Here is a 12,581-nt window from a genome sequence, read left to right on the forward strand (position 1 = left end):
AATACAAGTTCGAAAAATCTTTTCTTTCTTTTTTAAATTGTATCTTGTCATAGTGGCTCACATAAGTCAAAACGAAACGAATAGGCTACTAAAGGTGCACAGATACCAAGTATAACGACCAGCAAACTTCTAGCACTCCTCCATTAGGAAGCACGGGGTTATATTGATGCTCATCAATAGCAGGATAGGCACAGCATCCACAAAGCATTCGCTAAAAAGGCAGAATAAATTTCTTGCATGAACCTTCTAATAGTCCTGCAAAATAATTGGATATAAAACCGGCTCATATGTGCGTAGGATGTAAAACCCCAAGAGAGCAGTACAATCAATAACTTTTGACTAGAACATGAAAATAAACTGGAAACTACAATGCAAGGAGATTAATGAACCGACATCAGCTAAAGCATCTCTCTCAGGATGCATTACAATGTTCAGTATTACAAAACGTTTTGGGTGGAGAACAAACACGAAAAAAAGCTCTAGGTTTAATCCCTGATTGAATCTGATTTAGAAGACCTAAAGTCAGAAATAGTATCACAAAAATTGCTTTGAGCAGATTAAATAGTACTGCTTCTGTTGCTGGATAATCCTAAAGCATTTACAAACATTCTCAACACAAAGTATGTACTGTCCCTCGTTCTACCTAATCTTCCAGAGTCTGAATCTCACCCATCATTATCCGGTTACTAACCACATTGAAGCCCAACTCTGAAAGGTTAACCTTCTTCCCCTTCTTACCCTTCTTCTTTCCTCCTTTTGTGGCCCAATCCTGAGCACTTGAACCCTGGTCAAAGCCAACACTGTCAGAAGCCACATCTCTGGCACTTGCACCAGTGACCTTCCTCCAGTCATTGCGACCCTGAAAGGCCATGTCAAAGACATCAGCAGGCAAAAAGTCTTTGTAGTTGAGGAACTTGTCAATGAACTCATGATCAGGATCATAAGAGCCAAGATTCTCTATCAGAAGCATTTCAGCCTCTGACTTGGATTGCTTGAAACAGAACTCCAGAAAGCTGGTATCTGAATGAAGAAGAAAAAGTTGGGAACACATCAGACAAACCATCAGTAAGTTCTATGTCGTTTTATATTCTTAGGTTGTTCTACATGTTAGATTTAAGGAGCCATATCAATGAAAGAATAAAGTGAAAGATTCAAGAAATTTCACTATTACGAATCATAAATTTACAATGTCAAGTTCAAAATATATGGTGGAGTGATAATGTATTCCAGAACCAGAGATATCTAAATCCTTTGCGAGTTGCAGTTCTATAAATATACCTCTTGTACCAATGAGCCTATCACATTCATTCTCACACCATTCTCTGAAATCCATTGCTTCTGAAACAGTGAAGCAAATTGTGTTAAAACTTTTTTATCATTCAATTTTCTACTGAGGAGCAACAGTTTACATCAGATCTTTATTAGTTCTTCAGAACCAGGTTACCTGAATGCTTTGTTAGAGCATCCTTCTTCCCTTTCTGGGAGGAGTGCGCTGATGCAGGAGATGCGGTTAGTACACGCTCTGCAGGCTTACCACTAACAGACTTTTGCCTGCTCAATGAACCGCCAGGATTTCCTTTCACTGGTGTGGTCTTGCTTCCCCAATTGCCTTGACTTCCAAGCTGAGGATAGTCAGACCTGCAGGCATTACAACCAACAAAGAGAAGGGATTTCTCAACAAAAGAAACCAACAAAGAAAAAGGGAGAAAGGAAGCAGGTGGGAGAAGAGCGATAGAGAGGGAGGGAGGAAATGGTCGTACTGCTTTGCCTCTTGCTTGGGATGATCTATTGGACCCCAGAACAGATCGTCCTCCACTTTATTTTTTGAATTAGCGCCAGCTTGTGAGTTAATCTGAATAGGAGATGCAGCCTTGGCGGGAGATGAACCAGTGGCAGACCATGATGGACCACCCACTCTGGCAGGCGGGTTTGGCACAGATTTCTGTGTTGGCACTGGTATATGCTGCTGTCCAGAAGAGCCCTTCTTTTCTTGTTCCTTTAGGATGTCACGTAAGGATGTGGGTTTTGAGAGTTTTCCCGAGTCAGTAGACCATGCTGGAGCAGGAATAGGAGCAGAACTTGCCGACTCACCCTTCCAAACAACAAAATCTCCTAGCGAAGGACCAGATGGTATAGCAGGTAATACTTCCTCTGGTTGTACCTGACGCGAGCTTTTGACTTTGTCAATAGGACTTGATCCAACAGAGACCTCAGAAACAGCACTGGGCACAGAGGCCTTCGCCCCCGCACCCTTAGATTTTGCAGATCTTTTGCGGCTCTTTTTAGTGTCTTTAGCTTCAATGAAGTTGTCATCATCATTGACAGATACAGAAGATGGAATAGATGTCATTTCAGGAAAGTCTCTCTCTCTTGCGCCTGACTTGGCCAAAGTGTTTTCAGCCAGTATATCATGCAATTGACTTTTCTTACTCTTCTGGTTGAGAGAAACATCTGAATTGTTCACATTCAAATCACTGTTGGCAGCATCTTGCAGGGGATCTCTCACTAATTTATGATCTGAATTAGTAACAACCCCAGCCCACGGAGTAGACACACTCAAGGAGCTGAGAGATGTGGCAACGTCTGTAATAGCTATTTCTGCTTGTGCTCTCCGCTGCTCTTCCTCTTGAATTTCCAACAATGACTTTGGCTTGAAACCAGGAGCAGGTTTCCAAGCTCGCTGTCCAGACTGTACTTGGCTGATTAACTGTGAAACAGGTGGTTTATGCTCTGGATATTCATCCACAACATCAGCAATAGCTACTTCAGGTTTGCTATCTCTTCTTTCTGCACCTACAGCTGTAGCTTTGTCAACTGACACAGATTGAGTGTCAGAAGCAATCACAGCATCAGACTGCAAGGACTTTGATGGCTGTGACTTAGAAGCTCCCTTCGCTAAGTCCGAAGTTTGGCCCTTATTGGACTTTTGCTTCTTCGACTTCTTTTCAGATGATTTTTTAACTTCCCGTGTTTCAACACTTTTCAGTTCCTTAGTTACAGAGAGCCCATCATGTAGATGTCCTTCAACTTGTGGTTCTGAGGGAACTGCAGCTGGTGGTGATTCAGCTTTGTCCTTCTGATGCAAGTCATTATTGACAGCTGGTGGTGGTGGTGGTATACCGGACTTTTCTACTTGCTGAACATGTGGAAAATGAGAGGCAATTTCAGAAGTAGTGACGGCTGGAGGTTCGTTGTTTTCTGAGCCATCCTCTAGGCGATGTTTGCTGACAAATTCTGTATGTAATGATGGGTCGACCATGCCTGTTGCCATCCTTGGGACCTTTTGTTGAATATCATCAATTTGTTCCACTAAACCCCAACTCCTCTGATTGGAAGAATCTCCAAAAAATTGCTGTGGCAAGTGCAACGATGCAGTCTCAGAATTACCTATTTGGGTGACATCCTGAGAAATGCTCGAGGGCAAGACAAAGTTTGAGGCGTGAGCTTCTTCCATAACTGGAAGTTGTACTTGTGTATTCATTGGAAACAAATTATGTGAAGGTAGGAAACGAGTGGGATCCACAGAAGCATTTCCTGCAGATATGCCAGGAGTTGGCAACTTGCCAAAATGTTGTTCACCAAATCGCTGATGAGGATGCTGATCTGAAAGTACCTGAGAGAGCAATTGCTGCTGCTGGCGCAATATTAGTTGCTGTTCCTCCTGTTTCTGCTGCTGCTGCTTGAGCATCAACAACTTGTCTAACAATGACAATTGCTGTGGTCCTTGTGCAGCTTGAGATTGTAGCTGCAGCAAGTACTGTTGCTGCAATAGATTTAACAGCTGTGGATCTTGAACTCCAGATGAAAGTAGCTTCTCAGTAGCCAAAATGCTGGAAGTGTTATCCATGGCACCTAGTAAGTTGGTCATAGGTGGACTCTGCGGGTGTAGCCTCTGTTGTTGCATTCCAAATGCAGATTGAGGGGGCATACTCTGACCTTGATGCATCTCCATCCTTTCCTGAAGCGGTTCTAACCCTCCTTGGACTGGGAAATTAGACCATCCACTAATGCCACTACTAATACCAGCTGATCTGTCTGGTACGCCCTGAAGTAGAGACATCAAATCAACATTCTGATTATGGGGTTGCTGGCGAAGATTTTCAGCCATTGAAGGCAGTTGTGAATGAGGCAAAGGATCCTGATGAAAGGGCTTTGGCAGAGATCTCTGTCTCTCAAGAGACATCTTTTTAGCCAAGAGATACAGATTATCTCCACTTTCAGCTCCAATAGGAGGAACAGCACCGATATTATTAGCACCATAAGCAGCAATGCCTGCTGAGCAAGAAAAGCAATCACAAATTATCAATTGAATATCAATGCACATCTTTCAAATTTTTGAAGCTTCGGTTGATACAAAAATATGAGCATAGACCAACAATAAAAAAAAAATCGGAAAAGCTACTGAAAAATCAAATTCAAACCAACCTTCAGACTGAGCGAACTGGTCAAGCGGTGCATGGCCCACTTTGCCAGCCATCAGTGACTCCAAAAATCTATTCTCAGCCGCAGTTGTTGAACTATGCTTGTAATTCAGTTCACTCTTTAGCATATCAATCTCAGTTGAAGCTGCATGAAGTTTTGTGAAGCTGCTCACGTCCAACCCCCCTGGAGCATCTGCATTTGGCTTTGGTGCTCCAAATCCAGGTGGTGGCCGAGCCTTAGCACGCAAGTGGGGCATAACATCCCCCAGCAGATAAAATGGTGAATCATGCGGTGCAGCAGCTAACCGAACTAGCAAATCTATACCAAAATATCCAGCCTCAAACCATCCAATAATATCGCTACCTGAGAAAGGACCTTGAATTGCATCTTGTGGATCTTTGTAATATAAAACTAGGTCCTCCGGAGATGACTCTGAATATTTCCTCATCTCCAACTCTTTGTCCATGGCCGCAGATAATTGCCTTTTGAGAATAGGATCATCTCCAAACTGCCATTTAGATCCTTCATTTTTGGCATAAGAAGGATCTGCAAGATCTCTTTCCCGCTCTGAATTCTTATCCTTCTGGTTCTGTAGCCATCCCATGTCAGATGCTCTTGACCTGATATCAGTTGGCATTTCTCTAGCATCATTAGCCGCCAGTTGTGAACGTGCACCAATAGAAGAGGATCGCCATACGCCACCATGGGGAACAGGTAAGTGTCCTGGTGTGCTTGGTTCCCTTTCTCTATGAGGAATAACGTCTTCCACTGAAACTGAACATCAAAATAGTAAGTTATGACAATCTACCGAAATCCAATTACAGATAAAAAAGCATAATTGATAGATCTCTTTAACAGTATCACCATAATTCAAAAGCAACTCCCTCGGAAGACAACTCTACTTACTGAAAGCTATGTATAATCAACAGACTAGCTTGTGTACTTGGATCTCGAAATTTTAACAAGAATTTTTTTCTACGACACGATACTCAAATCTAGATTCTAGTAATTATGATTCAACTGAAGAAAAAGTAAGCCTATTTCATCAAACCTTAGTAACATTTAAGATCTGTAATTGATTGCATCCGGATGAACTGCACAGTACATCAAGAGACACAGGTATCCACAAAAATATACCTTCAACACCTAATTTACAACAACAACAACAACAGACTCAGTGTATCCCGCAGGTGGGTTCTGGGGAGGGTAGAGTGTACACAAACCTTACCCCTACGTCGTGGAGGTAGAGAGGCTGTTTCCGAAAGACACTCGGCTCAAGTAACACATATCAGTGCAATTAGAAAAGAAAAATACAGAATCACTTCAATGACTACTTTGGGATCAGAAAATCTCTCAAAACCCTGCTTAATCTCAGATTTAGAACTGGACCCATAAAAATGTAGCTTTTCGAAAGAAAAGCCTTCTGGGTGATTGGAATAACCACCTTTGGCATTGTCAGTACTTTCTTCTCTTGAATCATCAAGCGATAAATCTTCTCTGCTACCTGAACATTTGAAGAAATGACGGCAATCAAAACCATAGCACAAAACATACTAATTTGAGAGCTTAATTAATCCAGATTCTGAGATACCCAAAAGCTGATCTAACGATTAGAAGTACCTAGTTTGCTGCGCCTTGGCTGCGTATGTTCAGTTGAGTTTCGACCTAATGTTCCATCTTTAGAGATCTGCGGAGCTCCACTACTCAGAACATCCCCCTTATCAATTCCCTTCAAGATAGCCTATACATAAATTTGAGCAGTTACTTCACTTAAACTAATTGAACATCAGATTAAAATCCATTTCAACTAAGTAAAATACTTATTAGTTTCAATCTCACTGAAAGTTACCAATTCCTCGGGACTGGGTGCACATAATGCAAGAGGTTCCAAAGGTTCATCTTGTGTAAGTGAAGGAACTTGCACAATCCCATCTGAAAAGTTGCTACAGGACTGCATGTCTGTCACTCTATACACATCAAGCATTTTTATCCGACTATATCGTAAAGGAGAGGAAGCACTTTCAGATTTCTCTGAGAATGCCCGGAATGACTGCACATGAGGAGAGCCCTTATTCATGGGGCTCCCTCCAGAGAGACCACGACCCCTACCAAGAGAAAAAGTAGCAGTTGCTCCATCATCACGTCCCCGGCCATGAGAAAATGTAGGAACCTGTTTGTTTGGTGTCAAAGCCTGATGAGTAGGTTCTGACCTTCCTCGGCCGTGAGACGTAGATCTCCATGGCCGATAGTGGTCACCCTCTCTCTCATCCTTTCCGTGACAGGCAAGACCTGGAGACCCCTTTTCAAGATGCATCTCAGCATCTTTGCTAGGGTTGCTCCATTTCTCACGCACACCATCAGCGTCCTTCTCATCAGGTCCCCAATCAGCTTTCTTCTCATCAGGCCCCCAACGCGTATTCCATTTGCTCTCTCGACGCTGATCGTTATTGCTTTCCCTATTTCCAGAATCAGTCCATCTTTCACCTGGAACACGCCGTGCTTCTCCATGATGTCTGCCAGAAGAGTCAGACCAGCGATCCACCTTGCGGCCATCACCAATCTCCTTATCTCCCTCCCTCCAGCGGTCCCTTCGAACAGCAGAATTGGTGTCCCTTTCTTCATCACGCCAGCGATCCCGCCGGCCTGATTCCATATCAAGCACGGATGGCCTAAAAACATCTTTCTTCTTTTGATTATCATGCATATCGTCACCCATCCCTGGAAATTTCACTAACTCTGAACGGATAGCATAACCCGGATGTGTATTGAGATGGTTGTCCTGCATTTAAACACAGAGATGACGAAAACATCACTCATTTAGAAATTAACAATTCAATAAGAACCGCTACACTATTTAAGAAGAAAACCTCAACTGCTTATATCCTAACTCTGAAATATTTCTCAAAAAGTGAGAACATAACAGGGTTTAAACAAGGAAAATCCAAAGCAATAATGAACGTACCCCGGTAACTATCCCAGCCTTGCTCTCCCCTGGCTTTGGAAGGAGCCACTGTGGTGAAAGCGGAATGGAATCATTCGGTCCTTGCACATCTACATGTATCAACAAGAACAAACAAAAATAACTTAGCAATAAATTTATGCACTACGACAAATACAAATTGGAATCAAAACACCCTTTTCATAAAGGTAAAAAATTAAAGGCTACTGCTTACTGGATTACGTTAATAAGCAAAATATAGGAGGCTCCGCATAATCCCTATAAGTTTTTTTTTTTTTGATTAAGCACCGGGTGTCCGGGTCTCTTTGAGCCCCGACTAATCCCGGGGGTGCACAGGCCCTCGGCAAGGAGTTTCCCGCAAGTGCACCACGGGTAATTCAGGGTTTTACCCCAGTCCGATGGCCCTCAGAAATTGTTTGCACCCAGTGGGTTTCGAACTTGAGACCTTGAAAGGGAGCACCCCAAGGCTCAAGCCAATTACCACCAGGCCAACCCCTGAGGTTGGCCTCCATTCATAGAAACTCCAAGAGTCCGCATCAAAATTATTTACAAGCGCAGGGAATTTGGGAGTCTTGTGACTGATAAAAGCATGAAAATTAGAGAAACCTAATGATACCTTCAAGAAATAAGATCCCGCCTTCAATTTAAGTAGTGGTCCATGAAAATTGAAGCATTACCAAGAAATTCAGTATAAATTAAATTTACCTTTCAGCAACAAAGGATACCTAACTTACATGTAGTAGTAGTAGTAGTAGTAGTCACTTCCTATCTCTCATAACTACAAAAAGATATCCCTAGACAACATCTGAAATCAAAGGCAAAACTCAGTTCAAATGCTTATTTTAGCATTTGCATATGCTTGTTCTTAAATATTTCTGCTTCACTCACTCCTAAACCACATTCTGTTTTCCTTTTTGGTAAGGCCAATTAAATCATGCCTAAATTCATTTTCCCAGTTTCATATCCAAATCAAACTATCAGCACTGTAGCTAGCAAGAAACATGAAGCTTTGTCTAACATGGTTGTAACCATATCCAAGATCTGCCATAAATAAGTAGTTAGTTTCTGACATACTTCATTAAGCTTCCTTTGAGAATAAACATTTGAAATTGTACCCATTAAATTAGCCAATTAACAGGTATCGTGAAAGGCGAGTGGAGTAGTTAAAAGCAAAAAAGCACCATAGCACGGGCTTTAGCGAAGAAAAGTATCAAAGAAAAACCAGAAAATAAAAATATAACACAAGAATATGTAACTGTGTAGACAAGCAATAATTATTTGGCAAGAGAATCGAAGAACTATAATTAAGCAACATAGATGCAGTTAAAAAATGTCACTCAATAAAGATAATCTTTATTTCTGTTTTAGATGAAAAATGTAGTTTTAGGTTTTCAATGGCTACCTTTACCTGATTAAAACACACACACACACATATATATATATATATATATATATTATAGTCAGGTAAAGGTATTCCATTTATAAACATGGCCACAAAACAGACCGTATACAAGGGGTATACCAAAAGGTAAAGAATCTACAAAATACGATTCTCTATACAACTAGGAACTTTATGGGTGCACCAAAAGATAATAAGAGACCGAAGGCTACTCAACTGACTAAAGCTCGACTCTACCCCCTCAAAAGCTCTCCTGTTTCTCTCATCAAACCACCCACATCATCGCAAGAGGAAACACGTTCCATGCCTCACGTCTTCTCCTCCTCCTCCCGCTCCCCCAACAAAACATCAAATCTTTCACAGTTCCTTATATATATATTGTCTAGTATTGCACTCTAAAGATTGAACAAATTGGTGAAGATGTACATGAATTAGCAACTTGATGCCTACACTAAAGAACCAACTAAGCGAGGCAAAGAGCACAACTTGGGGTTTACAGAGTTTCAGGGCTTAAATGCGCTTTAAGCAGGTGTTTAACAACACTAGTTTGCAAAATGGCTGCTAGACCAGGAATGTTATATCCACTGGGTGTCTAATGCTGTTATATCCACAAGATAGATAATTGTAAAAATTACATATATTAAGATGGATATATGGTGATACAAGATTGGACAAGATTAGAATCATCACATCCAACAAAGTTTAGAAGTATCACACATGTAGAATAAGATGAGGGAGAGTCCTCTGAGATGATTTGACAATGTTCAATGTAGACGTGCATTGTTCTTAGGTACGGCAATATGAGGACCAAAGGTTATAAAAGAGAGAGAGAGTCAGGCTAGCCTCCGCGGCTTAGTTCAAGTTGCAAAGGATGAGGGACTTGTGACTTAGGTCACAGACTTGAGCCATGCGTCATGCGAACTAAACATGGTATTTAAGTAGAGAAGGGTAGACAGCAAGCCCACTATCCCGAGTTCCGACGGCTACTGTTGGTCCTAAGGGTTTGCCCCAGACAGATTTCTCAATCATTAGAAAAAGAGAAAGAGTCGGACCAAAAACCATAAAGAGGGAATTGTCAAAGGACCTACGACTTCATGGAATCAATGTGGACTCAACTAAGAACGAAATGAAATGGAAGCAACGGTTCCATATATGTGGAATCTAGCTAGTTGGGTTTAAGGCTTCGTTATTCTTCTTGCTTTTTATCCAGCGTTTGCCAAAACCATTTTATTCTAGTAGAGACTTGCATATTCATGTATGATACGTGTGAGATTTAGAAAAAATTTAGCTTTAGAGAACCCCTTAATTGTCTAAGGAATCAAATTATTTTTATTGCTGAAATTAATTGTACCTGAATAGAGAGGAATTGGTATAGCTAATTCATATGTGTACCCAACAAATTATGTGTCTAAGCGCAATTGGTAGATTTAATTGAGCAAGTGTAAGTAAAGAAAAGGTCAACCTCAACAACTAACACGAAAAAGAAAAACCTCAACAACCAACATTGAGCTAACAAGTCTAATCAACATCTAAAAGAAGTATCAGGAGCATGAATGTAACATATCTGGACAATGCAGAGCAACGAACCAAAACTTACAACATCATCAAAAGATAACCATTAAAACACTCAAAACACAAGACTAGCCGCGGATTAAGCAGCATTACCAGCTACCACCGTAAAGTCAATTTCTTTGAGGATAAAAAGTAATGTAGGAACACACGTGTAGGGGAAAACACACAAAAAAATCACCCTATAGTATACTCTCTCCATCCCAAAATACTTGTCACATTTTGCTTCTCGAGAGTCAATATGACTCTCTTTGAATCTAAATTGGATTAGATTAATTCAATTTTTCAAAATTAAAACTTAGATATTCGAAAACTATACGAAAAATACTATAATTTGCAATTCTTCTCATACCAATATAATGAAAAAGTATATGCTAAAATGTTGGTCAGAGTTTTTATGCTTTGACTCTCGTAAAGCAAAACATCAAAAGTATTTTGGGATGGAGTATAATTTATCAAACATAAAATTCTTTGAAGATAAAAGTAAAGGAACAAAAGTGTAGGAAAAAAACAACAACAACAACATACCCAGTGAAATCCCACAATGCGGGGTCTGGGGAGGGTGACCTTACCCCTATCTCGGAAGATAGGGAGGCTGTTTCCAGAAGACCCTTGAGCAGAAAACACGACAAGAAAAGGTCAGATAAGCACAAGCAGTTCAAAGCAAAATGAAAATGAAACTAAAGAAAGCGAACAAGTCATGATAGAGCAGTATGAGAAAAGGAAGCAGTAGCTACCACAGATAGATAAGATAATCGAAGTACAAGAAACAACATATAATAGCAAGAATCAAAGGGCGATAGACTATATATCAAAACTGCGACTACCCTGTGTAGGGAAAAAAAAACACAAAAAAATCTCCCTACAGTAAATTAGTAATTGTCAAACATAAAAATCACAACTTTAAAACCGAGAGTGATATTTTCTATAGTTTTCGAACTCGAACATCAGCATTTCTGTGCTCCCGAAATCCTAAACCCACAGTACAGCAACATTAACGAACAATCTATCGTCTTCGCAACAGAAACATAACATACATTCATCCTGTTATTATGATTAGATAAACACAAACAGAGGAAAAAAGAATGAATGAATCTATTGAAGAATTTGAAGGCAAGTAAATTACCAGCTACCACTGTAAAGTCAATTTCTTTGAGGATAAAAAGTAATGTACGAACAAAACAAAAGATAAAATCTCCCTAATAGTATATTATATTATTTTTCAAACATATAAAAATCACAACTTTAAAACCGAGAATGATATTCTCTATAGTTTTCGAACTCCAACATCAGCACTTGTGTACTCCCAAACACAAAAACCGAGTGATACTTTAGTGTTGGTTGTTGTTGAGGTTTTGCTCAATTAAAGATATAAAAGTCACAACTTTAAAACCGAGTGATATTTATCAAACATATAAAAATCACAACTTTATAAACGAATGACACTTTCTATATAGTAAGAGAAGTCGAACATCAGCATTTCTGTACTCTGGAAACCCTAAACCCACAGTGTGAACGAACACACATAAATCTAACAATTAACCTATCATTTCCGCTACAAAAACATAACACACATTCATCCGGTCATAATAAGATAAGATAAACACAAGAAAGAGGAACTGTTGAAGTGGAAATAAATAAGAATAAAAAGGTGAAGGGGGTATACTACCTTTGGAAGAGATCTGGTGGTTAAGGGGAGAATCAAATTGAGTTTTGTCACCCATGGCTGATGATCGGAAAGCGCTTCAAATGGAAACCCTAATTTTATGATTGACTGACTGCTTGCTTGCTATAGAGAGAGAGAGGGAGGGAAGAAAGAAGAAGAAACTAAGGCGGGGGTGAATATAGGGTAAGGTCATTGGGTTACGTTTAATGACGTGTCACCCTTCGGCGCAGGTTAGCCATATCCTCCCAACTATTATTATTATTACCTTCAATTCATTTTTGGATATTTCTTAATTGTCTCTTTCTTCTTCTTCTTCTTTTTTTTTTTTTTTTTGGGTACCCAAAATAAATATAGTTTGCTTGTATTTTATGTGCTTTTTTTCTCTTCATCTGTTTTAAACTAGATGGCACTATGTAATTATATTTGGGTAGTGATAATATATATATATATATATATATATATACTATGTTCAAAACACGATTAATATAATATTGTAGTTTGTGCTCCGTATCAAAAAACAAATTATATTAGTGTTTGTTACGAATATAAAGTTGGCAAAAATTTAT

At 39.9% G+C, this 12,581-nt stretch overlaps 1 protein-coding gene across 3 annotated transcripts; it reads right to left on the reverse strand.

The window, feature by feature from the left end:
• Nucleotides 1-380: 380 nt before the first annotated feature.
• On the reverse strand, nt 381-12,189 carry LOC132628004 (protein ESSENTIAL FOR POTEXVIRUS ACCUMULATION 1). Of its 3 annotated transcripts, none has more exons than XM_060343671.1 (10): nt 12,019-12,189; nt 7,385-7,473; nt 6,272-7,201; nt 6,043-6,163; nt 5,867-5,926; nt 4,426-5,190; nt 1,761-4,275; nt 1,445-1,638; nt 1,279-1,338; nt 381-1,020 (listed from the first exon to the last, which is right to left on the reverse strand). In XM_060343671.1, the coding sequence occupies exons 1-10, from the start codon at nt 12,071-12,073 to the stop codon at nt 644-646; spliced, it is 5,166 nt and encodes a 1,721-aa protein (XP_060199654.1). In that variant the 5' UTR covers nt 12,074-12,189; the 3' UTR covers nt 381-643. The 3 variants fall into 3 exon arrangements, with proteins under 3 accessions (XP_060199654.1, XP_060199653.1, XP_060199651.1); XM_060343670.1 differs by having other exon boundaries at nt 1,761-4,272; nt 4,426-5,196; nt 12,019-12,188; XM_060343668.1 differs by having other exon boundaries at nt 4,426-5,196; nt 12,019-12,188.
• Between the last annotated feature and the right edge of the window lie 392 nt (nt 12,190-12,581).

The sequence above is a fragment of the Lycium barbarum genome, chromosome 2 (genome assembly GCF_019175385.1).
Source record: "Lycium barbarum isolate Lr01 chromosome 2, ASM1917538v2, whole genome shotgun sequence".
NCBI classification, from domain to species: Eukaryota; Viridiplantae; Streptophyta; class Magnoliopsida; order Solanales; family Solanaceae; genus Lycium; species Lycium barbarum.